General features: G+C 47.8%; 1 protein-coding gene and 1 pseudogene across 1 annotated transcript; one reads left to right on the top strand and one right to left on the bottom strand.

The window, feature by feature from the left end:
• Positions 1–966: 966 nt before the first annotated feature.
• Positions 967–26059, top strand: ZDHHC19 (zinc finger DHHC-type palmitoyltransferase 19). The gene is made up of 8 exons (XM_053565394.1): positions 967–1112; positions 1736–1857; positions 2269–2408; positions 3449–3621; positions 3999–4104; positions 24183–24268; positions 24588–24780; positions 25887–26059. The coding sequence occupies exons 1-8, from the start codon at positions 967–969 to the stop codon at positions 25983–25985; spliced, it is 1065 nt and encodes a 354-aa protein (XP_053421369.1). The 3' UTR covers positions 25986–26059.
• On the bottom strand, positions 8116–15937 carry LOC128568078 (heterogeneous nuclear ribonucleoprotein A3-like; annotated as a pseudogene).
• Positions 26060–27484: the final 1425 nt, after the last annotated feature.

The raw sequence follows: 27484 nt of genomic DNA, 5'->3' as shown, positions 1-27484 counted from the left end.
CTGGCTCAGCACCTGTAGCTCAGTGGCTAGGGCTCTGGCCACATACACCGGGCCTGGCAGGTTCCAACCCAGCCCAGGCCTGCTAAACAACAATGACAGCTGCAACCAAAAAATAGCGGGGCGTTGTGGCAGGCGCCTGTAGTCCCAGATACTTGGGAGGCTGAGGCAAGAGAATTGCTTGAGCCCAGGAATTCGAGGTTGCTGTGAGCTGTGATGCCAGCATACTCTACCCAGGGTGACAGCTTGAGGCTCTGTCTAAAAAAAAAAAAAAGAAAATAAAATTAGAAAGATTCAATAGTTACTCCAGAATAACTCTCTTAACATTTAAGTAACAACAGAGTTTACAAATGAATCTAGAAAGCTGTGTGATGCCACTGCACTCTACCCAGGGGGAGAGCTTGAGACTCGGTCTCAAAAAAAAAAAAAAAAAAAAAAAAAGATAATAATAATAGCCGGGCATTGTGGCAGGCCCCTGTAGTCCCATCTACTTGAGAGGCTGAGGCAAGAGAATCACTTAAGCCCAAGAATTTGAGGTTGCTGTGACCTGTGACTCTTCTCAAAACAAAAAAGAAAAAGAAAAAGAAAAACAGAATTGTGTCACAACGAACAGGAAGACATGGAGATACGGTGAGCACTGTTAGCTTCTGCCAGCTCTGGGCCTGAAAGGTGATGAGAACGGCCAGCTTTCTCCTTATGTATTTCTCTAAGGTCACATGGTCTCCAACAAAGTCAGCTTCGCAGGAGCCAGACCTCTCAGTCCCTAGCACATGTGGGAGTGGGGTGGCAGTTCTGCTGAGGACCCTCAGCCCCACATCCTTCAGCCTCTGTGATGTCACATTGGGATTTCTTTCCTTCCATCCTGGGCTGTGCCTTCTGAGGCCGCTGTGGGCATGGGGCTCTGGGAACCAGGATGGGGGAGGAAGCCCAGTGGCTCTGATCTCCCCTGGGGGCACAGGAGGACCAGCCATGCCACTTGTAAAGGATGCCATGCCCCTCATGAAGGAGCTTCAGCCCCCGCCTCAGGTGCCACTTCCCTGGATTCTTCCCAGCCTGTTTGCTGCCTTCAACGTAGTGCTGCTGGTCATTTTCAGTGGTCTCTTCTTTGCATTCCCGTGAGTCTCCTACGTGAGCTGTCAGGTTTCTCTTCTTTTCCTTTTTTCTTTTTTTTTTTTTTGAGACAGAGTCTCAAGCTGTCGCCCTGAGTAGAGTGTCATGGCATCACAGCTCACAACAACCTCAAACTCCTGGGCCCAAGCGATTCTCTTGCCTCAGCCTCCCAAGTAGCTGGGACTACAGGCGCCCGCCACAACGCCTGGCTATTTTTTGGCCCGGGCTGGATTCGAACCTGCCAGCTCCGGTGTATGTGGCTGGTGCCCTAGCCACTTGAGCTACAGGCACCAAGCAGAGCTGTCAGGTTTCTTACAAAGAGACAGCAAGGGAAACATATAATGATAGAATGGAGGCAGGGAAGTGCAGAAGGCAGGTGCAGAGTTCAGGAAAAGGAGGATAGGCCTAGGGAACCAAAATGTGCAAAGGCAAAGAAGTCTAGAGTGCCTGGTACATTTGGGGAGCTGCAGGTGGCTGGTCATGCTGGTGACATTTGGCAGAGCCTCTATGTGTCTCTCTAGATATTTAGAGTGACTTTAAGGTCTGTGAGTCCTGACCCAGCTAAAGTGGGGACTGTGGGGAGCTTTGGGCTGCCCTAGTTCAGGACTCAGTCTGACTCTGGTCTCAGTTGCAGGTGGCTGGCTCAGAACGGGGAGTGGGCCTTTCCCATCGTCACAGGCCCCCTCTTCGTCCTTACCTTCTTCAGTCTTGTTTCACTCAACTTCTCAGACCCTGGCATCTTACATCGAGGTGAGACCTCAGCCCCCTGGGAGAAAGAGGTGGCGTCCTAAGAGCTGGTGCCTGCAGGGCTGATTCCTGAAGTGCCCCTCCTACCTCCCTTCCCTGGCCTCAGGGGCTCTTCGCCCCATTTCCTCATTGCTCTAGCCCTAACACTTCATTTCCCAAGCCACCAAGGTGTGAAAAAACAATTCTTGAGGCTGTTTTCCACTTGTCTTATAGGGCCTAAGTTCTCTATATTAATTTATCTCTTCTGGCTGGTCACACATTCTCTGAGCTGGATCAGGTTGTTCAATGGGGACAGGGACTGCCCTGCCCACTTCCTCCCCACCCTCCCTTGTGCCAGTGATGCTGTGGGGCTGCCCCAAGCATCAGAGTGATGGAAGAGCTTCCTACTGCTGCCCAATCCTCTTCCCATACCAGGCTCCATCGAGCAGGGCCCCATGATGGTGCATGTGGTGTGGGTGAACCACAGGGCCTTCCGCCTGCAGTGGTGCCAAAAGTGCGGCTTCCACCGCCCACCCCGGACCTACCACTGCCCCTGGTGCAACATCTGTGTGGAGGTGAGTACCCTGGTTGCCTGCCCACCAGCCACCCTTCCTCTGTCCCCTGGCTGGAACCAGGAGCCCCCTCATGTGGGCTGGGGTGGGAGGTAAATCTTCGCTTAATGAAAATTAATTTACGTACATCAAGGTGGCAGGGGCTATGGGAAACCATCTTCAGGACTGGCTAACTCCCAGCCACTCTTGGTCATTTATGCAGCTCACCCTGTGTCTGCGCCTGTCGTGGGAGGCTGGGCCTTGTCTGCACAGGTGGTGACATGCACAGGGCATTCACACTGGTCCTGGGCCTGATTAGGGCATGGGCTGAAAAGACAGCCCCTTCCCCAAACCTGGATCACTGATGCTAGGTGCCCAGGACCCTCAGGCTGGCTGTAGGCTTGGTTTGGGAAATTTTGCCCATCTCATTTGAGCATCCTAGTTGGAGAATCTCCTGGGCTCTGAGAAGTCATCTTTCTGTGTGCACAGCCTGCACAGGTTTACAACTGTTGGCTGGCTAAGAGTTATTTTCATCCTCAGCTAGCCAAGCACAGTAGCTTTAGCCTGTAGTCCCAGATGATCAGGACCCTGAGGCAGGAGGATCATTTGAGCCCAGGAATATGAGGCTTCCAGAGTCGTGATCCTGCCACTACCCCAGGAATGGGAAATGGGGAACAGACTCTGTGTCTTAAAATATTAATGAAAATTAAAAAGTAATAGCAATAACATATCATCCTCATCTAATGGATGAGAAAATGGAAGCCCAGAGATATTCTATATCCTGACCAAAGTTACATGAGGATGTGTGGAAGACCAGGCAGGCTTCGTCTCTAAAGGCCGTTTGACAGGTGACCTTATGGGCCACAGAGCCCTAACAGCTCTCTAACAAGGGAAAAGCCAGTGTTATGGACTTTGTGGCTCAGTTTTTTCTCGGGGGTGGGAACCAGAGCGTGGGACCAGGTGCAGATGGCCTGGTCAGGGGCGGGGTAGGCCTCAGGACTTGGGGATGATGGAGGCTGGGCCAGGGGACAGGTCCTTGAGGACTGCTCTCCTCTCTCTTCCAGGACTTTGACCACCACTGCAAGTGGGTCAATAACTGCATTGGTCACCGCAACTTCCGCTTCTTCATGCTGCTGGTCCTGTCATTATGCCTCTACTTGATCGCTCTGCTGGTCACCTGCGTGATCTTCCTGGTGCGCACAACCCACCTGCCCTTCTCCACCGACAAAGTCATTGCGTATCCGCACTGGCCTTCTGGTCCACGTGGGAGCAGTGGGAACAGCCACAGGGCGGGGTTGCTGAGGGCGGGGCTAACGGTGGGCGGGGCTGGAGGGAGGAGCTGTTTAGGAGGCCTAGTCTGGGACCGGGAAGGTGGTAGGGGTCAGGCAGATGGGCAGGACTAGCAGGAATTGTGGAGCGTTAGGAGTCTATGAGGGTCACGGAGCAGGATGCTAAAGGAACAGGCAGGGCGACCACGGGGTTAGGCAAGGTGTAGCAAGCGGGATGGATGGGCGGAGATGGATGTGGGCGGGGCTGAATTCGGGGCGGAGTCGGGCTGAGGGGCGAGGCCAAGGCGGACTTCCCCAATGGCGGCGCTCCTTAGCCCATGCGCAGCGTGGTGGTGGCTGTACCCGCCGCTGGCTTCCTGGTGCCGCTCTTTCTGCTGCTGCTGATCCAGTCCTTATCAGTGGGCGCGGCCGAGCGCTCCTACGAAGGCAAGGTAGGCGGGGCCGAGCGCGGGTGCCAAGATACCAGGCTGTGAGTGGTCACCTTGCACCTCCGCGACCTCGGTGCTTTCCGCTCTTTCTCCACTGCCCGTGGCCCTGATGGTCTGACACCCTCCCTGTGCGAGTGCTAAGCTGCTTGTATTATTTTGAGAGATGGAATAGAGGTGGGCAAGGCTAACATCCTGCGCTTTGTGTTGATGAACCTGAAATCAGTAACGACTGGGAGATACCCAGGAGCGCTCTGAGAGAGGGGCTGGTCCTAAGTTGTGTAGTAGCACATACTCGACCAAGGAATTGAGAATTCAGGGAGGATTGCGTTGTACACCAGGACTTAGTGGTTTGGGAGGGACAGAAACCAGAGGGGAAGGCATTGCAGGGGAGGACCACACCTCTGCTAAAAGTTAGAGAAGGCTGAAAGTTAATGGGATGTTGATAGGAAGGTGAGGAAACAGTCCTAAGTGGGGCTGAAGGTGGCAGGGGCAATCAAGTTGACGCTCGGGGCGGCCACATTAAAAAGACCCAGAAAGTCAGGCCCCGAATTTAATTTTGATGCAGTGGAAACCTGGGAGCCATGGAAGGATTTTTTTTTTTTTTCTGAGACAGAGTCTCAAGCTGTCGCGCTGGATAGAGTGCCGTGGCGTCACAGCTCACACACAGCAACCTCCAACTCTTGGGCTTAAGCGATTCTCTTGCCTCAGCCTCCCAAGTAGCTGGGACTACAGGCGCCCTCCACAACGCCCGGCTATTGTTTGGTTGTAGTTGTCATTGTTGGTTGGCAGGCCGGGGCTGGATTCAAACCTTCCAGCTCCATTGTATGTGGCTGGCGCCCTAGCCGCTGAGCTACAGGCGCCGAGCCCATGAAAGGATGTTTTTAAAGTCTCGTTTAATGAAGATTAATTTACCTACATCAAAATTCACCCATTTATAGCGTATAGTTGCGAGTTTTGATAAATGGATACAGTTCTGCAATAACCACCACAATCAAGAGAGAACAGGCGGCGCCTGTGGAGCAGTGAGTAGGACGCCGGCTCCATATACCAAGGGTGGTAGGTTCGAACCCGGCTCAGCCAAACTGCAACAACAAAATAGCCGGGCGTTGTGGTGGGCGCCTGTAGTCCCAGCTAACTCGGGAGGCAAGAGAATCGCCTAAGCCCAAGAGCTAGAGGTTGCTGTGAGCTGTGACTCTACGGCACTATACCAAGGGCGACAAAGTGAGACTCTTGTCTCTGGAAAAAAAAAAAAAAAGACTTAGAGAACATTTCCATCTCCCTAGGAAATTCCCTCATGACTTTCTGTGGTCTGTCTCTCCCCCTACTGGCAACTACTGATTTATTTTCTGTCCTTAGAGTTTTTCCTTTTCCAGAATAAATGAAATCGTTGCCTCCTGAATCTGACTTCTTTTACTTAGATTCATCCATGAGTTTTTATTCTCCAATTTTTATTATTGTTTTTCATGTCAACAGTTTGTGTTGTATAGATACCCCACAGATTATCCCTTTAGCAATTGAAGGATGTTTGTGTTGTTCCTAGTTTGGGGTAGTTATAAATTAACTTGCTGTAAATATTAGTGTACAAGCATGTGAATGTAAAGTTTTATGTCTATTGAGTAAATACTAAAAGGGGACATTGGTGGATCATATGGTGTGCTGAATGTTTAACTTTAAAAGAAACTGGCGGCGCCTGTGGCTCAGTCGGTAAGGCGCCGGCCCCATATACCCAGGGTTGCAGTTCAAACCTGGCCCCGGCCAAACTGCAACCAAAACATAGCTGGGCGTTGTGGCGGGCGCCTGTAGTCCCAGCTACTGGGGAGGCTGAGGCAAGAGAATTGCTTAAGCCCAGGAGTTGGAGGTTGCTGTGAACTGTGTGAGGCCACGGCACTCTACCGAGGGCTATAAAGTGAGACTGTGTCTCTACAAAAAAAAAAAAAAAAAAACTTTAAAAGAAACTGCCAAATTGTCTTCCAAAATAGCTGTACCGTTTTTATTTCCACCAGCGTTGTATAAGAATTCCAGTTGGTCAGCATCCTCACCAATGTTTGGCATTGTCGGTTATTTTTGGTTTGGGGGGTTTTAAGAAATTTTAGCTATTCAACTGTGTGATGATATCTCATTGTGGTTTCAGTTTGTCTTTTTCTAATGACTAGTGATGTTGAGAATCTTTTCATGTTCTTATTTGGCATCCATATAACTTTGGTGAAGTGTCTGTTGTAGCTTTTTCCCATTAAAAAAATTGTATTGTTGGGCGGCCCCTGTGGCTCAAAGGAGTAGGGTGCCGGCCCCATATGCCTGAGGTGGTGGGTTCAAACCCAGCCCAGGCCAAAAAAAACCTGCAAAAAAAAAATTGTATTGTTCAAGGGTGGTGGGTTCAAACCCAGCCCCGGCTGAACTGCAACAAAAAAGTAGTCAGACGTTGTGGCGGGCGCCTGTAGTCCCAGCTGCTCCGGAGGCTGAGGCAGGAGAATCATTGAAACCCAAGAGTTGGAGGTTGCTGTGAGTCCTGTGATGTCATGGCACTCTACGGAGGGCGGTAAAGTGAGACTCTGTCTCTACAAAAAAAAAAAAAATGTATCGTTATCTTAATATTGAGTTTCAAGAGCTCTTTATATACATGTATTCTGAATTCAGATATGTGGTTTGTAAATATTTGTTCCCAGCTTGAGCCATTTCATTTTCTTCACAATGCATTCTACAGAGAAGAAGTTTTTAATTTTGATGAAATATAATCTTTTTCTTTTGTGGATCATGCTTTTGGTGTTGTAATTAAGAAATCTTTGCCTGAAGCATGAATCCTATGTACTCAATCTTGATATGAGGACAATTAATGACAATTAAGGTTATGGGGGGGGAAGCAGAAAGAGAGAGGGAGGGAGTGGGGTGGGGCCTTAGTGTGTGTCACACTTTATGGGGGCAGGACATGATTGCAAGAGGGACTTTACCTAGCAATTGCAATCAGTGTAACTGGCTTATTGTACCCTCAATGAATCCCCAACAATAAAAAAAAAAAAAAAAAAAAAAGAAAAGAAAAATCAGGGGAAAAAAAAAAAAAGAAATCTTTGCCTAATCCAAGGTTACAAAGATTCACTGTTATGTTTTTCTCTGGAACTTTTTTTTTTTTTTGTAGAGACAGAGTTTCACTTTATGGCCCTCGGTAGAGTGCCGTGGTGTCACACAGCTCACAGCAACCTCCAACTCCTGGGCTTAAGCGATTCTCTTGCCTCAGCCTCCCGAGTAGCTGGGACTACAGGCGCCCGCCGCAACGCCCGGCTATTTTTTTGTTGCAGTTTGGCCGGGGCCAGGCTTGAACCCACCACCCTCGGTATATGGGGCCCGGCGCCCTGCTCACTGAGCCACAGGCTCCGCCCGCTCTGGAACTTTTATACTTTTAGATTTTACATTTAAATTTACATTTGGGGTTAAATTTTGTATGTGGTACAATGTATGGGTCAAGATTTATTTTATTTTTTTTGTAAGTCAGAGTCTCACTCTGTTGCCAAGGCTACAGTGCCATGGCATCATCATAGCTCACAGCAACCTCAAACTCTTGGGCTCAAGCAATCTTCTTGCCTCAGCTTCACGAATAGCTGGGACTATAGGCAAGTGCCACTATGCCCAATTAATCTTTGTATTTTTTTTTAGTTAAAAATTCCTTAATTTTTTATTCCTGGTACCACTACCACAATTTACAGGGCAATATACCTGATGTAATGAAAAGAAAAAGAAAAAGCTACAACAGATCAAAGACCTCAGGAATGTACATCTTAATTGACACTACATTGCATTAATCAATAGCTGCACTTTTTGCAAACTATGGCTATGACAGTCCTGAACAAGAAGGATTTTCTGTTTAAGCTGCAGTAACTTTTCTGTGGATCATAGTTCCTTCTGTGGCAGATTTTTACAGTTCCTCTAATGTATTTGGGACGACTATCTGAAAATAACCTGCAGCTTTCCTGACAACTCCTTGCTCTCTCTCCTGCTAAGAACTGTAGCCCTGTTCTATTGTTTTTAGAACCTTCTGCTACCATATCCACCACTTCCACCACCAGATCCATAACCACCACCATACGGACGGCCCAAGCTTCTTCCACCAAAACTGCCCCCTTTCATGGGTCCATAATTTGATTGCTGTTGTCCACTATAATTCCCAAAATTACAGTTCCCACCACCTCCAAAATTTCCTCCTTCATTGTAACCATCATATCCTCCCTCACCACCATATCCGCCACCTTCATTTCCATATCCTGGTCCACCACCATCACAGCCCCCTCTACTACTGTAACCAGGACCACCAACGTAGTTCCCACCGTCACCTCCAAATCCATTGTATCCACCATAACCTCCTCCACAACTACCTCTGCTGCTACTACCTCCACCACCATATCCTTCTCTTCCACCAAAGTTTCCACCATGGCCAAAATTACCTCCACCACCTCCAAAGTTTCCTCCCCGAGCCATAAAGTTGCCAGATCCACCTCCACGACCTCTTTGCGATCCAGCAGACTGCATCTCTTGTTTAGAAAGGGCCTTTCTCGCTTCACAATTATGCCCATTAATAGTGCGGTATTTCTTTTTTTTTTGGCCGGGGCTGGGTTTGAACCCACCACCTCCGGCATATGGGACCAGGGCCCTACTCCTTGAGCCACAGGTGCTGCCCAATAGTGCGGTATTTCTGAACAACAGTTTTATCGACAATATCATGATCATCAAAAGTTACAAAAGCAAATCCTCTCTTTTTTCCACTCTGCCTGTCTTCCATAACTTCTGCGGTTTCCATCTTCCCATACTTTTCAAAGTAGTCTCTCAATTTTATTCTTCTGTATCTTCTTTAATACCACCAACAAAAATTTTCTTCACTGTGAGATGGGCCCCAGGCTTTACAGAATCCTCTCTAGAAACAACTCTTTGGTTCCACAACAGCCCATCAACCTTGCTGCATCCACTGCGTACACACAAGAGTCAAAGCCCCGGGACGTTTTGTTTGGGGATCTCTCATGATCACACAATCTGTGAGTGTGCCCCATTTCTCAACATGTTCTCTTAAACTATCATCTGTAGTTTTTTTTTTTTTCTATCATCTGTAGTTTCAAAGTTCAGACCACCAATAAACAATTTTCTCAACTGCTCTAGTTCCTTTGGATCATCGCCCTTCCCCAGGCTGCGGTTTTACCTCCATTTTCAGACCGGACTTGCCTCTTCCAACTCGAGTTCAATATGGGACCCAATCTTTCTATTTTTATTTATTTATTTATTTATTTTTGAGATAGAGCCTCAAGCTGTCACCCTGGGTAGAATGCTGTGGCATCACAGCTCACAGCAACCTCCAACTCCTGGGCTCAAGTGATTCTCCTGCCTCCCAGGTAGCTGGGACTACAGGCGCCTGCCACAACGCCCGGCTATTTTTTGGTTGCAGCCATCATTGTTGTTTGGCGGGCCTGGCTGGATTCGAACCCGCCAGCTCAGGTGTATGTGGCTGGCACCTTAGCCACTTGAGCCACAGGCGCCTAGGGAATCTTTCTATTTTTTTTTTTTTTTTTTTTTTGTAGAGACAGAGTCTTACTTTATCACCCTCGGTAGAGTGCCGTGGCCTCACACAGCTCACAGCAACCTCCAACTCCTGGGCTTAAGCGATTCTCTTGCCTCAGCCTCCCGAGTAGCTGGGACTACAGGCGCCCGCCACAACGCCCAGCTATTTTTTTGGTTTGCAGTTCAGCTGGGGCCGGGTTTGAACCCGCCACCCTCGGTATATGGGGCCGGCGCCCTACCGACTGAGCCACAGGCGCCGCCCGGGAATCTTTCTATTTTTAACAGAGATGTGTTCTTGCTCTTTCTTGGGCTGGTCTCAAATGCCTGAGCTCAAGGGATCTTCCCTCCTGATTTTCCGAGAGTGCTAAGATGATCAGTCTGAGCTACCCTGCCTGGCCACAATTTATGTTTGTTCCAGCTCCATTGGTTGAAAAGGCTATTTTTCTTTCACTGAGTTGCTTTTGAACATTTTTCAAAAAGCAGTTGACCATATATATGTGGGTGTGTTTCTGGACTCTATTTATTGATTAATATACTGTCTTAATTAATGTTGCTTTTATAGTAAGTTTTTTCTTTTTTTAATTTGTACAAGTTTCTGGGGTGAAATTTTGTTACATGTATATAATGCAGAATGATTAACATCCATTCATTGCCAACTACAGTTCATTTTTGTTTAACTGTAGTCACTCTACTCTGCTATCAAACATTGAATGTATTCCTTCTTTCTAATTGTATGTTTGTATCCTTTAACCCACTCTTTATCTTCTTCCCACCCCCATCACTCTCTCTTCCCAATCTCTCATAGGATCAGATTTTTTTAGCTCCTACATATAAGTGAGAATACACTATATTAGCCTTCTTGTCGCCTGATTTATTTCACTTACGATAATGATCTCTAGGCCAGTTGTGGTGGCTGGTGCCTATAATCCCAGCACTTTTGGAGGCTGAGATGAGAGGATCACTTGAGGATAGGAGTTTGAGACCAGCCTTTGCGATATAGTGAAACCCCCCTAACTCCCTAAAACATTAAAAACAATTATCAGGGCATTGTGGCATGTGCCTATTGTCCTAGCTACTTGGGAGGCTGGGGAGTTTGAGGTTGCTGTGAGCTGTGATGTCACAGCACTCCACTGAGGGTGATGTAGTGAGACTCTGTCTCATAAAAAAAAAGAAAGAAAGAAAAGAAAATGTGGCGAAATACTATTCAGCCATAAAAAAGAATGAAATCATGTTCCAGCAACATAGATGGAACTAGAGGTCATTATCCTTTTTTTTTTTTTCCCCAGAGACAGATCTTGCTCTGTCACAAGGCCAGGCACCCGCCACAACATCCAGCTATTTTTTGTTGTCGTTGCAGTTGTCATTGTTTTAGCTGGCCCAGGCTGGGTCCAAACCCACCAGCCTTGGTGTATGTGGCCGTGCATTACCTACGGAGCTCTGGGTGCCGCCCACATTTTCTTTTTTATTTTGTTCGAGACAGAACCTTACTCTGTGGCCCTTGGTTGAGTGCTGTGGTGTCATAGATCACAGAAACCTCAAACTCTTGGGCTCAAGAGATCCTCTTGCTTCAGCCTCCTAGGAGCTAAGACTACAGGTGCCTGCCATGACACCCAGCTAATTTTTCTATTTTTAATAGAGATGGGGGTCTCATTCTAGCTCAGATGATTTCCAACTCCCTAGCTCAAGTGAGCTACCCACCTCAGCCTCCCAGAGTGCTAAGATTACAGATGTGAGCCACTTCTCCTGGCCTCACCACATTTTTTTATTTATCCATCCACCAGTGAGCATTTGGGTTGATTCACTATTGTGAATACCATTGCAATAAACACGTGAGTGCAGGTATCCCTTTCATGTATTAATTTCCTTCCTTTGGGTATTACCCAGCGGTGGGATTGCCAGATAGAATGGTAATTCTATTTTTAATTTATTGAGACATCTCTCTTCTGGCTATATTAGTTTACATTCCCAACAACAATGTATAAGAGTCCCTTTTTCTTGAGGCTGAGTGGCTTACACCTGTAATCCTAGCACTTAGGGAGGCTGAGGCAAGAGGATCACTTGAGGCCAGCAATTGGCAGTCAGCCTGAACAACACAGAGAGACCCTATCTCTACAAACAAATTCAAAAATTAGCCAGGCATGGTAGAATACACCTGTAGTCCCATCTACTCAGAAGGCCAAGGCAGGCCTAGGAATTGCTAGAGCCTAGGAATTCGTGGTTGCAGTGAGGCTATGGTCATGCCATTGAACTGCAGCCTGAACAACAGAGATCTTGTCTCTCTTTTTTTTTTTTTTTGCAGAGACAGAGTCTCACTGTACCACCCTAGGGTAGAGTGCCTTGGTGTCACACCGCTCACAGCAACCTCTAACTCTTGGGCTTACGCGATTCTCTTGCCTCAGCCTCCTGAGCAGCTGGGACTACAGGCGCCTGCCACAACACCCAGCTATGAGATCTTGTCTCTTAAAGAAAAAAAAAATCTCCTTTCTCCATATTCTTGCCAGTATTTTTTTTTTTTTTTGTCTTTTTAATAATAGCCATTCTGGGGCGGCGCCTGTGGCTCAGTGAGCAGGGCACCAGCCCCATATACCGAGGGTGGTGGGTTCAAACCCGGCCCCGGCCAAACTGCAACAAAAAAATAGCCGGGTGTTGTGGCGGGTGCCTGTAGTTCCAGCTACTCGGGAGGCTGAGGCAGGAGAATCACTTAAGCCCAGGAGTTGGAGGTTGCTGTGAGCTGTGTGACGCCACGGCACTCTATTGAGGGCGATAAAGTGAAACTCTGTCTCTACGGAAAAAAAAAAAAAATAGCCATTCGGACGGGCTAAGATGTTATCTCCTTGTGTTTTTGATTTGCATTTCCCTGATAGTAATGTTAAGCATTTTTTCGTATATCTGTTGGCCATTTGTGTGTCTTCTTTTGAGAAATGTTTATTCATGTCTTTTGCCTACTTTTAAATTGGATATTATTATTTTTTTTTCTGTTGAGTTCTTTGTGTATTCCAGATATTAGTCCCCTGTTGGATGAATAATTTGCAAATCATTTCTATTCAGTAGGTTATCTCTTCACTCTATTGATTTTTTTTTCTTTTAATAAAATGAGACAGAGTCTCATTTTCTTTTAATAAAATGAGACAGAGTCTCATTTTATTATCCTCAGTAGAGCGCTATGGTGTCACAGCTCATAGCAACCTCAAATTCTTTGGCTCAAGTGATATTCTTTTTTTTGTAGAGACAGAGTCTCACTTTATTGCCTTCGATAGAGTGTTGTGGCCTCACACGGCTCACAGCAACTCCAACTCCTGGGCTTAAGCGATTCTCTTGCCTCAGCCTCCCGAGTAGCTGGGACTACAGGTGCCCGCCACAACGCTCGGCTATTTTTTGGTTGCAGTTTGGCCGGGGCTGGGTTTGAACCCGCCACCCTCGGTATAGGGGGCCAGCACCCTACCCACTGAGCTACAAGCGCTGCCCTCAAGTGATATTCTTGCCTCAGCCTCCCAAGTAGCTGGGACTATAGGCGCCTGCCACAACGCCCGGCTATTTTTAGAGATGGGGTCTCACTTTTGCTCAGGCTGGTCTTGAACACTTGAGTTAAAGCAATCCACCCTCCTTGGCCTCCCAGATTGCTAGGATTACAGGCATGAGCTACTGCACCCAGCCTATTTCTTTTGCTATACAGAAACTTTTTAGTTAAATTAAGTCTTATTTACTTATTTTTGTTTTTGTTGCCTGTACTTTTAAAGTCTTAGACATAAATTATTCACCTAGACCAATGTCCAGGAGAGTTTCTTCTTTCTTTTTTTTTTTTTGGCCAGGGCTGGGTTTGAACCCGCCACCTCTGATATATGGGGTTGGTGCCCTACTTCTTGAGCCACAGGCACCACCCGCCCAGGAAGGTTTTCCCTAGGTTTTCTTCTAGTATCTTTATAGTTTGGGGTCTTATATGTAAGTCTTTAATCAATTTTGAGTTTTTTTTTTTTTTGAGACAGAGTCTCACTTTGTTACCCTCAATAGAGTGCCATGCCATTATAGCTCACAGCAACCTCAAACTCTTGGACTCAAGCGATTCTCTTGCCTCTGCCTCCCTATTAGCTGGGATTACAGGTGCCTGCCACAATGCCCCGCTATTTTTTGTTTGTTTGTTTGTTTAGCAGGCCCAGACCAGAATCAAACCCAGCAGCCTCAGAGCATATGGCCGGCACCCTAACCACTTAGCTACGGCCCAGCTGAGTTGATTTTTATATATGGTGAGTGATGGGGTCTAGTTTCATTCTGCTTGTGACTAACTAGAATTATTTATTAAAGAGGATGGCCTATCCCTATTGTAAATTCTCATAGCTTTGTTAAAGATCTGTTGGCTGTAAATAAGTGGCTTTATTTCTGAGCTCTCGATTCTGTTCCATTGGTGTGTATATTTTTATATCTATGCCATGCTGTTTTGGCTACTATAATCTTGTAATATAGCAAGTCTTAAAATTAGGAAATGTGAGTTCTCTAACTTTTCTTTCTTTCTTTTTTTTCTGAGACAGAGTCTCAAGCTGTCACCCTTGGTGGAATACTGTGGCGTCACAGCTCTCAGCAACCTCAAACTCTTGGGCTTAAGCGATTCTCTTGCCTTAGCCTACCAAGTAGCTGGGACTACAGGCTCCAGCCACAATGCCTGGCTATTTTTTTAGAGACAGGCTCTCATTCTTGCTCAGTCTCGTCTCAAACTCCTGAGTTCAGGCATCCATCCTCCTTGGACTCCCAGTGTGCTAGGATTATAGGCAGGAGCCACTACGACCAGCCTAACTTTGCTCTTTTTCAAAGTTCTTTTGACTATTCTAGTTCCTTTGATTTTCCATATAAATTTTAGAATCATCTTGTCAAGTTTCCACAAAAAAGATCTGCGAGGATTTTCATTAGAATTTCATTGAACCTATAGATAGGTTGGGGGAGAGTTGATATTTTAATAAGATTGTGTTTTGAATCCATGAACATGCTATACCTCTTCATTTATTTAGGTTTTCTTTGATGTCTTTCATCTTTATTTTACAGATTTTGTGTCAACTTAATTAGGTTTATATCTACGTATTGCATGGGTTTTTTTGTGCTAGTAAATGTGTTTTTTTAATTCCAATTCCTATTTATTATTGTAAGAAAATACAATGGATTTTTATACAGTGGTCTTAAATCCTGCAATTTTGCTAGACTCACTTATTCTAATAGCTTTTTTGTTGATTCTACGTAGGAAATCATGTCATGTGTCTTCCTTTCTGGTCTGTAATGGCTTTATTTCTTTTTCCCTCCCTTCCTCCCTCTGTCTTTTTTCCTTTCCTTTCTTTCTTTGGATAGAGTCTTGCTCTTTTGCCTGGGCTAGAGTTCTGTGGCCTCACAGCAACCTCAAACTCCTGGGCTCATGTGATCCTCCTGTCTCCACCTCCCAAATAGCTGGGACTACCGCCATGAGGCCCAGCTAATTTTTTCTATTTTTAGTAGAGATGGAGTGTCGCTTTGCTTAGGCTGGTCTTGAACTCCTGAGCTCAAGCAATCCTCCCACCTCAGCATCCCAGAGTGCCAGGATTACAGGTGTGAACCACTGAGTCCAGCCTCTTTTTCTTTTCTTATTGCAATGTCTCAAATGTACAGTTCAATGTTCAGCAGGAGTGGAAAGAATGGACATCCTTGCCATGGATCCCTTCAGTAGGACAATGATTTGGCTGTTTTAGGAAAACTTGTGGGCAGCATTGATGAGGGAGGGACTGCAGACACTGGGCAAATGAAAGGACAGAGGAGCTCCCACAGCCCACTGCCGCCCATCCTCCCAGGCATCGTGCAGCCTTCCGCCACACCTGTGACTGCTCTGCTCAGCCCTTCCTCGTTGGCCCCCTCTGCTCTGCATGTCTTCTCTCTGCAGCCTCGGTGCATCCTTTCAGCCTCTCTGGGCAGCCTTCTTCCTTCCCCCATCCTGTGGTCCTCCCCATAGGCCTGTCCGCCCTCCTCTGCCCAGAGGGAGGGAGGCCCAGCCAGTCCAGCATCTCCAGCCCCAGGCACCTAAAAGTGGTCTGCACTCTGACTCACTGGACAGGCTCTTTCCCATTACCTGCAGCAAATACTTCATGTGGCCCAGGTCTCATTCCTTCCCTTCCTCCATCCCCTGACACAACTCCTTCTGCAATCACTTGCTGAGTGGTTGATAGCAATGGCTGTGGAGCCAGAACATACACATTCAAATCACACCTCTGCTCCATAGGCTACCAGCAGGGAGATCTTGGGAATGTTACTTACTCACCTGGTGGCTCACTTTCCCCAGAGTAAAAGGGGGCGGCATGAGTTAGTTTGTGTTAAGACACAGAACAGTGGCTGGTAAGACCTATGTGTTTTATCCTTATTCCCTTCCTTTCTTTTTTTTTTTTTTGTAGAGACAGAGTCTCACTTTATGGCCCTCGGTAGAGTGCCGTGGCCTCACACAGCTCACAGCAACCTCCAACTCCTGGGCTTAAGCGATTCTCTTGCCTCAGCCTCCCGAGTAGCTGGGACTACAGGCGCCCACCACAACGCCCGGCTATTTTCTGGTTGCAGTTTGGCCGGGGCCGGGTTTGAACCCGCCACCCTCGGTATATGGGGCCGGCGCCTTACCGATTAAGCCACAGGCGCCGCCCTGTTCCCTTCCTTTCTATCATCATGTGCACATGTTCATGTCTCTCTCATCTTAAAAGCAAATCAAAACCCTCCCTTAATGTCACCGGCCTCCAGTCTACCCCTTGCACTCTCCTCTCCAGCACAGCCTGTATCTCCTGAAAGGACTGGCTGTTCTCACTCGGCCCTGTTTCACCTTCCTCACTTCCAGGGCTGCCTTTTGCTCTTGCTCAATCCCCTCCCTCTGTCTGTGCTGCCCCAACAGCCACTCCCCAGGGAACCTCAGGCCCTTCTCTGGGGCTGCCCTCACCATCCTAAAAGTGAAGGCTGGCTGTGTTGCTTGCAGCAGTCTTCAATCTCCCAGGAAGTACTCGGAGCGTTTTTGAGGCCCCCAGATATTTCTGAATAAATGCATGAACTAACCCACAACTGAATGAACAACACTTTGAGAGAGAAAGAAGGAGAGAAAAAGAGAGAAAGTTAAAATCCTGGTCCCTGGGTGGAAAGGGGAAAAGGGGAGGCCACAGGAGGTGAGTGGGAGATGGAGCAAGAAAATGGCCGCTGTGGCTTTGGTCTTGTGGCATGTGAGGGCATGTGAGACACAGAATCAGAGCAGGAGTCAGGGATAGGGGACAGTATAACAGTCAGAGCTGTTGAGAGGGGCCCATGTGAGGAGAGAAAGGTACTCAAATTAATCAGTCAGTTATTATGAATTAAAACAATGATCAGGCTCGGCACCTGTGGCTCAAGCGGCTAGGGCGCCAGCCACATACATCTGAGCTGGTGGGTTCGAATCCAGCCTGGGCCGCCAAACGAAAATGATGGCTGCGGGCAGCGCCTGTGGCTCAGTCGGTAAGGCACCAGCCCCATATACCGAGGGTGGCGGGTTCAAACTCGGCCCCGGCCAAACTGCAACCAAAAAATAGCCGGGCGTTGTGGTGGGCGCCTGTAGTCCCAGCTACTCGGGAGGCTGAGGCAAGAGAATCGCTTAAGCCCAGGAGTTGGAGGTTGCTGTGAGCTGTGTGAGGCCACGGCACTCTACCGAGGGCCATAAAGTGAGACTCTGTCTCTACAAAAAATAAAAAAAAATGATGGCTGCAACCAAAAAAATAGCCAGGCATTGTGGCAGGCGCTTGTAATCCTAGCAGCCACTTGGGAGGTAGAGGCAGGAGAATCGCTTGAGCCCAGGATTTGGAGGTTGCTGTGAGCTGTGATGCCATGGCACTCTACCCACCCAGGGTGACAGCTTGAGGCTCTGTCTCAAAAACAAACAAAAAAAAAAGATCATTCCTTTAAGTATTTTTCTAGACCTCATATACATACTTTTATTTCATATACATCCAATAAATCAAAATTTTTTAAAATTCTGTTAAGTTTAATCAAACTCTTAAAAATATTTAAGTAAGGGAGGTGCCTGTGGCTCAGTGGGTAGGGCGCCGGCCCCATATACCGAGGGTGGCGGGTTCAAACCCAGCCCCGGCCAAACTGCAACCAAAAAATAGCTGGGCGCCTGTAGTCCCAGCTACTTGGGAGGCTGAGGCAAGAGAATCGCTTAAGCCCAGGAGTTGGAGGTTGCTGTGAGCTGTGTGAGGCCACGGCACTCTACCGAGGGCCATAGAGTGAGACTCTGTCTCTACAAAAAAAAAAAAAAAAGATTTTAAGTAAAATCACTATAGAATTTCAGTTTCTCTTAATACTTTATACATCTTAAAGTAGAACCTCAAATTAGTGTTGCTTTTCGGCAGCAGTGAGCTGTTCTAGAGCCATCCCAACTTTTCCTCCTTTGGAGTTAGCTTCCCTGAATGGAGTCCAGGTTCTTTTTGCTTTAAATTTTTTTTTTCTTTCCTTTTTTTTTTTTTTTTTTGTAGAGACAGATTCTTACTTCATCACCCTCGGTAGAGTGCTGTGGCATCACACAGCTCACAGCAACCTCCAGTTCCTGGGCGTAGGCAATTCTCTTTACATCTTTTTTTTTTTTTTTTTTTTGCAGTTTTTGGCCAGGGCTGGGTTTGAACCCACCACCTCTGGCATATGGGGCTGGCACCCTACCCCTTTGAGCCACAGGTGCCGCCCAGTAGGCAATTCACTTGCCTCAGCCTCCCAACAGCCTCCCAAATAGCTGGGACTATAGGTGTCTGCCACAATGCTTTAAAAAAATTTTTTTTAATTTAAAAATATTAAGGGATGACGTGGCACCTGTAGCTCAAGCAGCTAAGGTTCCAGCCACATACACCAGAGCTGGCAGGTTTGAATCCAAACAACAATGACTACAACCAAAAATAGCTGGGTGTAGTGGTGGGCGCCTGTAGTCCCAGCTACTTGGAAGCCTGAGGCAAGAGAATCACTTAAGCTCAAGAGTTTGAGGTTGCTGTGAGCTGTGATGCCAGGGCAATCTACCCAGGGCAACAGCTTGAGGCTCTGTCTCAAAAAAAAAATTAAGGAGGTACAAATGTTTTTGGTTACATGGATTGCTTTTGTAATGCTGCGTCACGGCTATAAGTGTACCCATTACCCAGACAGTATTCACTGTACCAGTTAGGTATGTTTTTCCCTCCCCTCCAACCCCCTTCCCCTGCTTGATTTTCACTGAATTTTACTTCTCTCTGTGCATGTGTGTGCTCATCGGTTAGTTTCAATTTGACAGCAAGTACATGTGGTGTTTGTTTTTCCATTCTTTAGATACATCACTTAGGATAATGGTCTCCAGTTCCACCCACATTGTTGCAAAAGGCATTAATTCATCCTTTATGGCTGAGTAGTACCCTATGGTACCATGTACCAATTTTTTCCCTTTGATGTCATTTAAAAAAAAAAATTGGGGGTGGTGCCTGTGGCTCAAGGAGTAGGGCACCGGTCCCATATGCCAGAGGTGGCAGGTTCAAACCCAGCCCCGGCCAAAACACACACACACACACAAATTGGATTGGCTTGGCGCCCATAGCTTAAGTGGTTAGGGTGCTGGCCACATACACCGGGGCTGGCGGGTTCAAACCCAGCCTGGGCCTGCTAAACAACAATGACAACGACAACAACAACAACAAAATAGCCAGGCATTGTGGCAGGCACCTGTAGTCCCAGGTATTTGAGAGGCTGTGGCAAGAGAATCGCTTAAGTCCAAGAGTTTGAGTTGTTGTGAGCTGTGATGCCACAGCACTCTACCAAGGACGACATATGAAACTCTGTCTCAAAAAAAAAAAAAATCGGATTAATACAAGGGCACATACCATTAGGTTACATTGCTTGCATTTATTAGGTAAAGTCTGAGTTGTATTTGAGTCCTTCATCCAGGAGATGTACCATATACACCTATTTTGTACCCTTTAGGTGGGAACTTACCAAGCCCCCTCCTTCCCTTCCCCCTCACCCCTTCCTGAGTTTGTGATTTTCTCTCATGTGGGCCTGTAGTTCTTCATCTACTATTTTCAAATTAGTATTGAGTACATAGGATGCTTCATTTTCCATTTTTGAGATATTTTATTAAGGAGAATAATTTTCAACTCCATCCAGGTAAATACAAATGATGTAAAGTCTCCATCTTTTTTTCATAGTTGAATAGTAGTCCATGGTATACATATAGCATGGTTTATTAATCCATTCATGGGTTGATGGGCACTTGGATTGTTTCCACAACTTTTCGACTGTGAATTGAGCTGCTATAAATATTCAGATGCAAATGTCCTTATGATAAAATGAATTTTTTTCTTCTGGTATACCACATTTTGTTAATCCACTCATGAATTAATGAGCACTTAATGTGGGTTGATTCCACATCTTTGGAATTGTGAATTGTGCTGCAATAAACATTTGAGTGCAGGTGTCATTTTGATAAAATGACTTCTTTTCCTTTGGGTAGATACCCTGTAGTAGGATTGCTAGATCAAATGTTGGTCTACTGTTAGTTCTTTGAGTAATCGCCATCCTGTTTTCCACAGAGGTTGCACTAATTTACAGTCCCACTAACTTAGTGTATAAACATCCCTTTCTCTCTGCATCCACACATTATCTATTATTTCTGGACTTTAATAAAAGCCATTCTAACTAAGGTAAGGTGATACCTCTTTGTAGTTTTGTTGATAATTTGCATTTTCCTGATTAGTGATGGTGAGCATTTTTTTTTTTTTTTTGAGACAGAGTCTTACTTTGTCACCCTTGGTAGAGTGCCATGGCTTCTTAGCTAACAGCAACCTCAAACTCTTGGGTTCATGCAATCCTCTTGCCTCAGCCTCCCAAGTAACTGAGACTATAGGCCACACGCCCGGTGATTTTTTAGAGACAGTGTCTTGCTCTGGCTCAGGCTGGTCTCGAACTCCTGAGCTGAGGCAATCCACCCACCTCGGCCTCCCAAATGCTGGGATTACAGGCGTGAACCACAATGTCCAGCTGAGCATGAGCATTTTTTTCTTCTTTTTTTTTTTTGTAGAGACAGAGTCTCACTTTATGGCCCTCTGTAGAGTGCTGTGGCCTCACACAGCTCACAGCAACCTCCAACTCCTGGGCTCAAGCGATTCTCTTGCCCTAGCCTCCTGAGCAGCTGGGACTACAGGCGCCCGCCACAACGCCCGGCTATTTTTTTGTTGCAGTTTGGCCGGGGCTGGGTTTGAACCCGCCACCCTCCGTATATGGGGCTGGCGCCTTACTGACTGAGCCACAGGCGCCGCCCATTTGTCTATCTTATTTTGAAAAGCTTCTTTCCGGGGCGGCGCCTGTGGCTCAGTGAGTAGGGCGCCAGCCCCATATACTGAGAGTGGCAGGTTCAAACCCAGCCCCGGCCAAACTGCAACAAAAAAATAGCCGGGCGTTGTGGCGGGCGCCTGTAGTCCCAGCTGCTCAGGAGGCTGGGGCAAGAGAATCGCTTGAGCCCAGGAGTTGGAGGTTGCTGTGAGCTGTGTGAGGCCACGGCACTCTACTGGAGGGCTGTACAGTGAGACTCTGTCTCTACAAAAAAAAAAAAAGAAAGAAAAGCTTCTTTCCATGTCTCTTGCCCACTTTTTTTTTTTTTTTTTTTGTAGAGACAGAGTCTCACTGTACCGCCCTCGGGTAGAGTGCCGTGGCGTCACACGGCTCACAGCAACCTCTAACTCTTGGGCTTACGCGATTCTCTTGCCTCAGCCTCCTGAGCAGCTGGGACTACAGGCGCCCGCCACAATGCCCGGCTATTTTTTGGTTGCAGTTTGGCCGGGGCTGGGTTTGAACCCGCCACCCTCGGCATATGGGGCCGGCGCCTTACTCACTGAGCCATAGGCGCCGCCCATCTTGCCCACTTTTTTAATGGGGTTGTTTATCTTTTTCTTGATGATTTGAGTTCTTTGTAGATTCTCGATATTAGCCCTTTACAGGCCTTTATCAGATGTATAGTTCACAAATATTTTTTCCCATTTTGTAGGTTGTCTGTTTGTTCTGATGATTGTCTCTTTAGCTAGGCTGATGCTTTTAATTTAATCAAGTCACATGTATTTTATTGTTGTTGCTATAATTGCCTTTGGGGTCTGAGTCATAAATTCTTTACCAAGGCCAATATCTAGAAGAGTTTTTCTTACATTTTCTTCTAGAAGTCTTACATTTTCATGCCTTACATTTAAGTCTTTTATCCATCTTGAATTAATTTTATGAGCGGTAAGACATGCAGATCCTGTTTCATTCTTCTGCACATGGCTATTCAATTTTCCCAAAACCATTTATCGAACAGGACTTCTTTACCCCATTGTATATTGTTGTCTGCTTTGTCAAAGATCAGTAGCCTGTATTGTCGATGGTTTTATATCTGGGTTCTCTGTTCTTTTCCATTGATCTATGTCTCTATTTTTTTGCCAATACCATGCTGTTTTGGTTACTATAGCCTTATAGTAAAGTTTGAAGTTTGGTAATATGATGTCTCTAAATTTGCTCCTTTTGCTTAAGGACCTTTGGTTATTTGAGCTCTTTTCTGGTTCCAAATGAAGCATAGAATTATTTTTTCTAGATCTGTGAAAGATGACATTGGTATTTTGATGGGGACTGCATTGAATCTGTAAATAACTTTGGGTACTATGGGCATTTTAACAATGTTGGTGCGACTGATCCATTTCTTTGTGTTATTTACAATGTCTTCCTTCAGTGTTTCATCATTCTCTTTGTAGGTGTCTGTTCTCTCCTTGGTTAAGTGTATACCTTATTTTCTTTGTAGCTAATGTGAATGGCTTGAAATCTTTGATTTGACTCTCAGCTTGACTGTTACTGGCCTATAGAAATGCTACTGATGGGCGGCGCCTGTGGCTCAGTCAGTAAGGCGCCGGCCCCATATACCGAGGGTGGTGGGTTCAAGCCCAGCCCCGGCCAAACTGCAACCAAAAAATAGCCGGGCGTTGTGGCGGGCGCCTGTAGTCCCAGCTACTCGGGAGGCTGAGGCAAGAGAATCGCTTAAGCCCAGGAGTTGGAGGTTGCTGTGAGCTGTGTGAGGCCACGGCACTCTACCGAGGGCCATAAAGTGAGACTCTGTCTCTACAAAAAAAAAAAAAAGAAATGCTACTGGTGCCTGTGGCTCAAGCGGCTAATGCATCAGCCACATATACCTGAACTTGGGGGTTCAAATCCAGCCCGGGCCTGCCAAACAACAATGACGGCTGCAACCAAAAAACAGCCGGGCATTGTGGCAGGCGCCTGTAATCCCAGCTACTTGGGAGGCAGAGGCAGGAGAATTGCTCGAGCCTAGGAGTTGGAGGTTGCTGTGATCTGTGACGCCATGGTACTCTACCCAGGGTGACAGCTTGAGGCTCTGTCTCAAAAAAAATAGAAATGCTACTGATTTGTGTATACATTGATTCTGAAATCTGAGTCTTTGCTGAATTTATTTATCAATTCCAGGAGTGTCTGGTGGAGTTTTTGGGGTTTCCTAGGTAACAGATCATATTGTTGGTGTAAAGCAACAGTCTGACCTCCTCCTTCCCAATCTGGATACTCTTTATTTCTTTCTCTTGCCTGATTGCTCTGGCTAGGAAGGAGATAGTGGTGAAGATTTCAGTCTTCGTGGCAGGAGGTTGTGGTAGGCAGAAGTGCTCCTGGGCTACTTTCAATTGTGACAAAACATTTGATATCAGCCTGCCCTGTAGTGGAGGAGGGGACTTAGGTGGGATGGGTGGAGTGGGAGAGGAAAGGGGAGAGGGGAGGAGGAGAACTTGCAGGGGTGTCCAACCTTTTTTCTCCACTGTCACAAACTGCAAGAAGAGTCATCTTGGGCTTCACATTAAATACACAAACACTAACAAAAGCTGATGAACAAAAATAAAAAACATTTGTGCATAATTTTTGTAATTTCTGCCACCACAGACAAAAATCCTCACATAAGCTCATACGGCCTGTGGGCCACAGGTTGGACACTCCTAGTGAGTGTCCAGGACTTGGCATTTACTGCATTGTGTGCTCAAGGCTTTCAGTCCACATGTTCCTGGGCCATGTGATTATGGTCAGGAGAACATCACTGGGCTCCCATACAACTGCCCTTCCAGATATGATATTCAGTGAAGCACAAGTTTAGAAAAAAATGAGAGGTGGGAAAGTGAAGAAGCAGAGGGTGGAACTGTCTTTGGAACAGTTTATAAGCAAGAGGAAGATCAGAAATCCTGGAAGGTAGCAGAAGAATGTGTGTGGCCCATGGAGACAGAGAGGGGCAAAATGTGCAGGGGGTGGGGGCAGGGATACGAAGGATAGGGGATCCCTAGAAGGCAGAAAGCTGGACTTGAAGAGAGCTGATCAGAAGTGGGTGAAGGGCAGGGGGAGGCCTCTGCCTGGCAGCTTAGGAAGGGAGCAGACCTCCTCTCACTCTCCCAGCTTCCCCGCCCTTGGAGTCTGCAGCCCTGGGCCGAGCCCTGGTTGAGCTGACCAGCTGAGGGAGGGCCACTGGATAATGACCCACCCATTCTTGCTGATACTGAGCTCCTCTTCCTGTCCCTTTCCCCCTCTAGTGCAAATACCTTCAGGGATACAACCCTTTCGACCTAGGCTGTGTCAGCAACTGGTATTTAACAATTTGTGCACCGCTGGGACCCAAGTGAGTTGACAAACCAAAGGCTAAAGAGATAAACCCTGGGACTGGTAGAGTGGAGTGAAGTTGGGTTTTTCCTCTGCCCCCTTACCACAACTCCCAGGCCCCTATACTCACTGTTCCTGTTCCTTTGGGGTTTTTTCCGGGGCACTGTGGGAGCCTTGTAGAGCCTTCCTGCTTCCTTACCTCTGTGGGTTCTTGCCCCAAGAAATGGGGTGGAGGGTGTAAGGCTCAGTGCTGGGCTGTTTTCTCCCCAAGCTGGACGGGCAGGGGAACCAGGCTGAGGAGGACAATGACCCCTTGCATCTGGCCTCTTGCCCACCAGGTACATGGCTGAAGCTGTCCAGCTGCAGAGAGTGGTGAGGTCCGAGTGGGTGCCTGCACCAAGCCTGTACTCCCCAATGTGCCACTTTGCTCTCGAGCCTCCAGTCCACCCTGGCCCCCACCCCCAACCTCTGGTTCTCCACAAGCCAGGGAAAGGTCCCCCAGAGAGTGGCAAAGCTGCAGCCCTCCAGGAGGTGAGAAGTGTTGGGAGGGGGCATCTGTGGGCTGTGTGGTTGGGGGGAACCCCCTGAAGTTGAGTTGGCCCTGAAGCTGGACCACTTAGAGGTTGGGACGGGGGTCCTAGACCTGGAGAAGTATTGAAAGTAGAGTCCAGGACACACAAAGAGAAAAGTCTACACCACTAACTGCTGGTTGGCCTTGGACCAGTCACTTACTTTTTTGGGGTTTCAGTTTCCTCAGCTATTAACGAGGTGAGACTTGTCCAGTGGTTTATAATTTGGTGGGGGATGGGGGTGGGTGGGGATGAGGCTTCTTTTATCTAAAAGAAAGTTGTTTTTTTTTTTTTGGAAACAGAGCCTCAAGCTGTCGCCCTGGGTAAAGTGCTGTAACATCACAGCTCACAGCAACCTCCAATTCCTGGACTCAAGCGATTCTCCTGCCTCTGCCTCCCAATTAGCTGGGACTACAGGTGCCTGCCACAATGCCTGGCTATTTTTTGGTTGCAGCTGTCATTGTTGTTTGTCAGGCTTAGGCTGGATTCAAACCCACCAACTCAGGTGTATGTGGCTGGCGCCTGAGCCGCTTGAGCCACAGAAGCCAAGCCATCTAAAAGAAATTTTGACTTGAAGCCTGTATGAAACATAGAGGTAGAACATTCAGAGTGAAGTGGGAGGCTGGGCACAGTGGCTCACGCCTATAATCCTAGCACTCTGGGAGGCCAAGGTGGATGGATTGCCTGAGCTCACAAGTTTCAGACCAGACTGAGACAGAGACCTCACTCTCTAAAAATAGCTGGGCATTGTGGTGGGTGCCTGTAGTCCCAGCTACTTGAGAGGCTGAGGCAAGAGAATAGCTTGGGTCCAAGAGTTGGAGGTTGCTGTGAGCTATGATGTCAGGGCACTCTACCAAAAGTGACAAAGTGAGACTCTGTCTCAAAAAAAAAAAAAAAGTGAAGTAGGTTGAGTAACCCACAGTGCCCCCCCTCACCCCCAGGGCCTTTGCACTAACACTCTGTGGTACCAGCCCAGTCCCTTTGCTCTGCCTGCAGCAGGCAGGGGCTTGTCTGTAAGCTGTGGGGCCAGGGCCTTCGCAAGGCCTTATGCCCTCACTGTGTGTTTAGCTGCCCCTGCTGCCGGAGGCCCCCAGGCGAGGCGAGGCCTTCTCACCCCTTCGCTCTCAGCGATGCCAGGAGTACCTGCACCTGAACCCGACCTCCTGAGGCCTTCTGTGCCCTGAAGTTGCCCACTCCCCTGGTGGGAGTGCCGAGACCCTCATGCCCATTAAATGCCTTTGCCTGCCTCCTACAGCTGCCCTGCTGCTTGTGCCCGATCTACGTGGTTTGAGGGAGGCCCTGACCCCAGGGACAAAGACCTCCCAGGAGGGAGGAGAACGAGTCGGAACCCTGCCTGGCTCTGTGACCTGGGGAGAGACATCTAATGTTTCTCTTATCCTTAAAATGGGGCAGTGGCCCAGGCAGGGCTAGAGATGATGGAGTAAAATACCCAGGAATGTCTGGCTGCAGGGGGCGCCCGCGGCCTGGGATTTCGTTGGCCTGGCCCTGTCCAACCCTGCCTGGAGCCTTGTGGGTGGGTTGGGGCTGGTCCTCAGGCTGGGAGACCCCATGGCAGTCCAACCTGGCTCTTTCCGGCAATAGTGTCTCCTGCCGGTCCCTCCCTGTTGGGGAGTCAGTTGCTGGTTCTGGTCTGTCCCTGGGGTGGAGTGGGAGGGGGGCACATCAAACTGTGGCTCTGCTGGTGGCCAGAGTGTGACTTTGGGACTGGGAAGACCGGCACCTTCCTGGAATGTTGTCAGAGATTGAAGTAAGAGTTTCATGCAGAACATCTGGCACACAGCAGACACACAATGAATGAGCAGTATGAATCTTCACACAGCCGACCAACTGCCCAGTGCTTCTCCAAGGTCTAGCTCAGACTCTCGAAGTGGAGGAGGGTGGGAATTTGCATCAAGTGCCCACGCGTTCTGCTGCCTGAAGCGTAAAGATGGGTACTTTCCGCCAACCTTGTATCCAGGTGAAATCAGGGTGTGTGGTGGAGATGAAGAGGGAAGGATGTTCCCAAAGGGTTGAAGGATGAACCAAAGGGTTCAGATGAACACTCCCAGGGGCCCATGGAGGTTTGAGTGTGTGTAGTAGTGTGAGTAAAATACCCAGGAATGTCTGGCTGCAGGGGGCGCCCGTGGCCTGGGATTTCGTTGGAGCTCCTCCTGGGGAGAAGGGGGATTACCCAGAACCTTTCCTCCCTCCCCAGCCTCTGGAGGCCCACACCGCAGGGCTTCTCTCCAGATCTCTGGACTGAGAGTCCCGCCACAAGGGGGCGGGACTAACCAACCTGGAGACCTCGGGCCGCACCCAACCGTCTTGGCCCAGTGTCTCCCCAGTAACAAGCCCCTTTTGGGCTTCAAGCCTTTTCTCAACTGTTACCCCTGCTTGTCTCAGAAACTCTTGGGCTTCTGTTTGTACTCATTGGGATACATAAAGGCAGCCCAGCTTTAGCCTTGCTGTAAATGGATTCAGGAGCCACATTTAAATTTCTTGTGACCCAAGGTTAAGTGTAAAGCCAAAGCAACCTACCTTTGGGAAGATCCACAGTTAATGGCCATGTGGCAGGGAGGGACCGGAGGAGTCCCTCTGAGCCCCTGAGCCCAGGTGGGTGCCCACATATGTACTATGAACTGTGAACTCTACTACCTCCTGTGTGT

This window comes from Nycticebus coucang, chromosome 16 (assembly GCF_027406575.1).
Source record: "Nycticebus coucang isolate mNycCou1 chromosome 16, mNycCou1.pri, whole genome shotgun sequence".
Lineage (NCBI taxonomy): Eukaryota > Metazoa > Chordata > Mammalia > Primates > Lorisidae > Nycticebus > Nycticebus coucang.
This window is presented reverse-complemented; position numbering and strand designations above follow the sequence as displayed.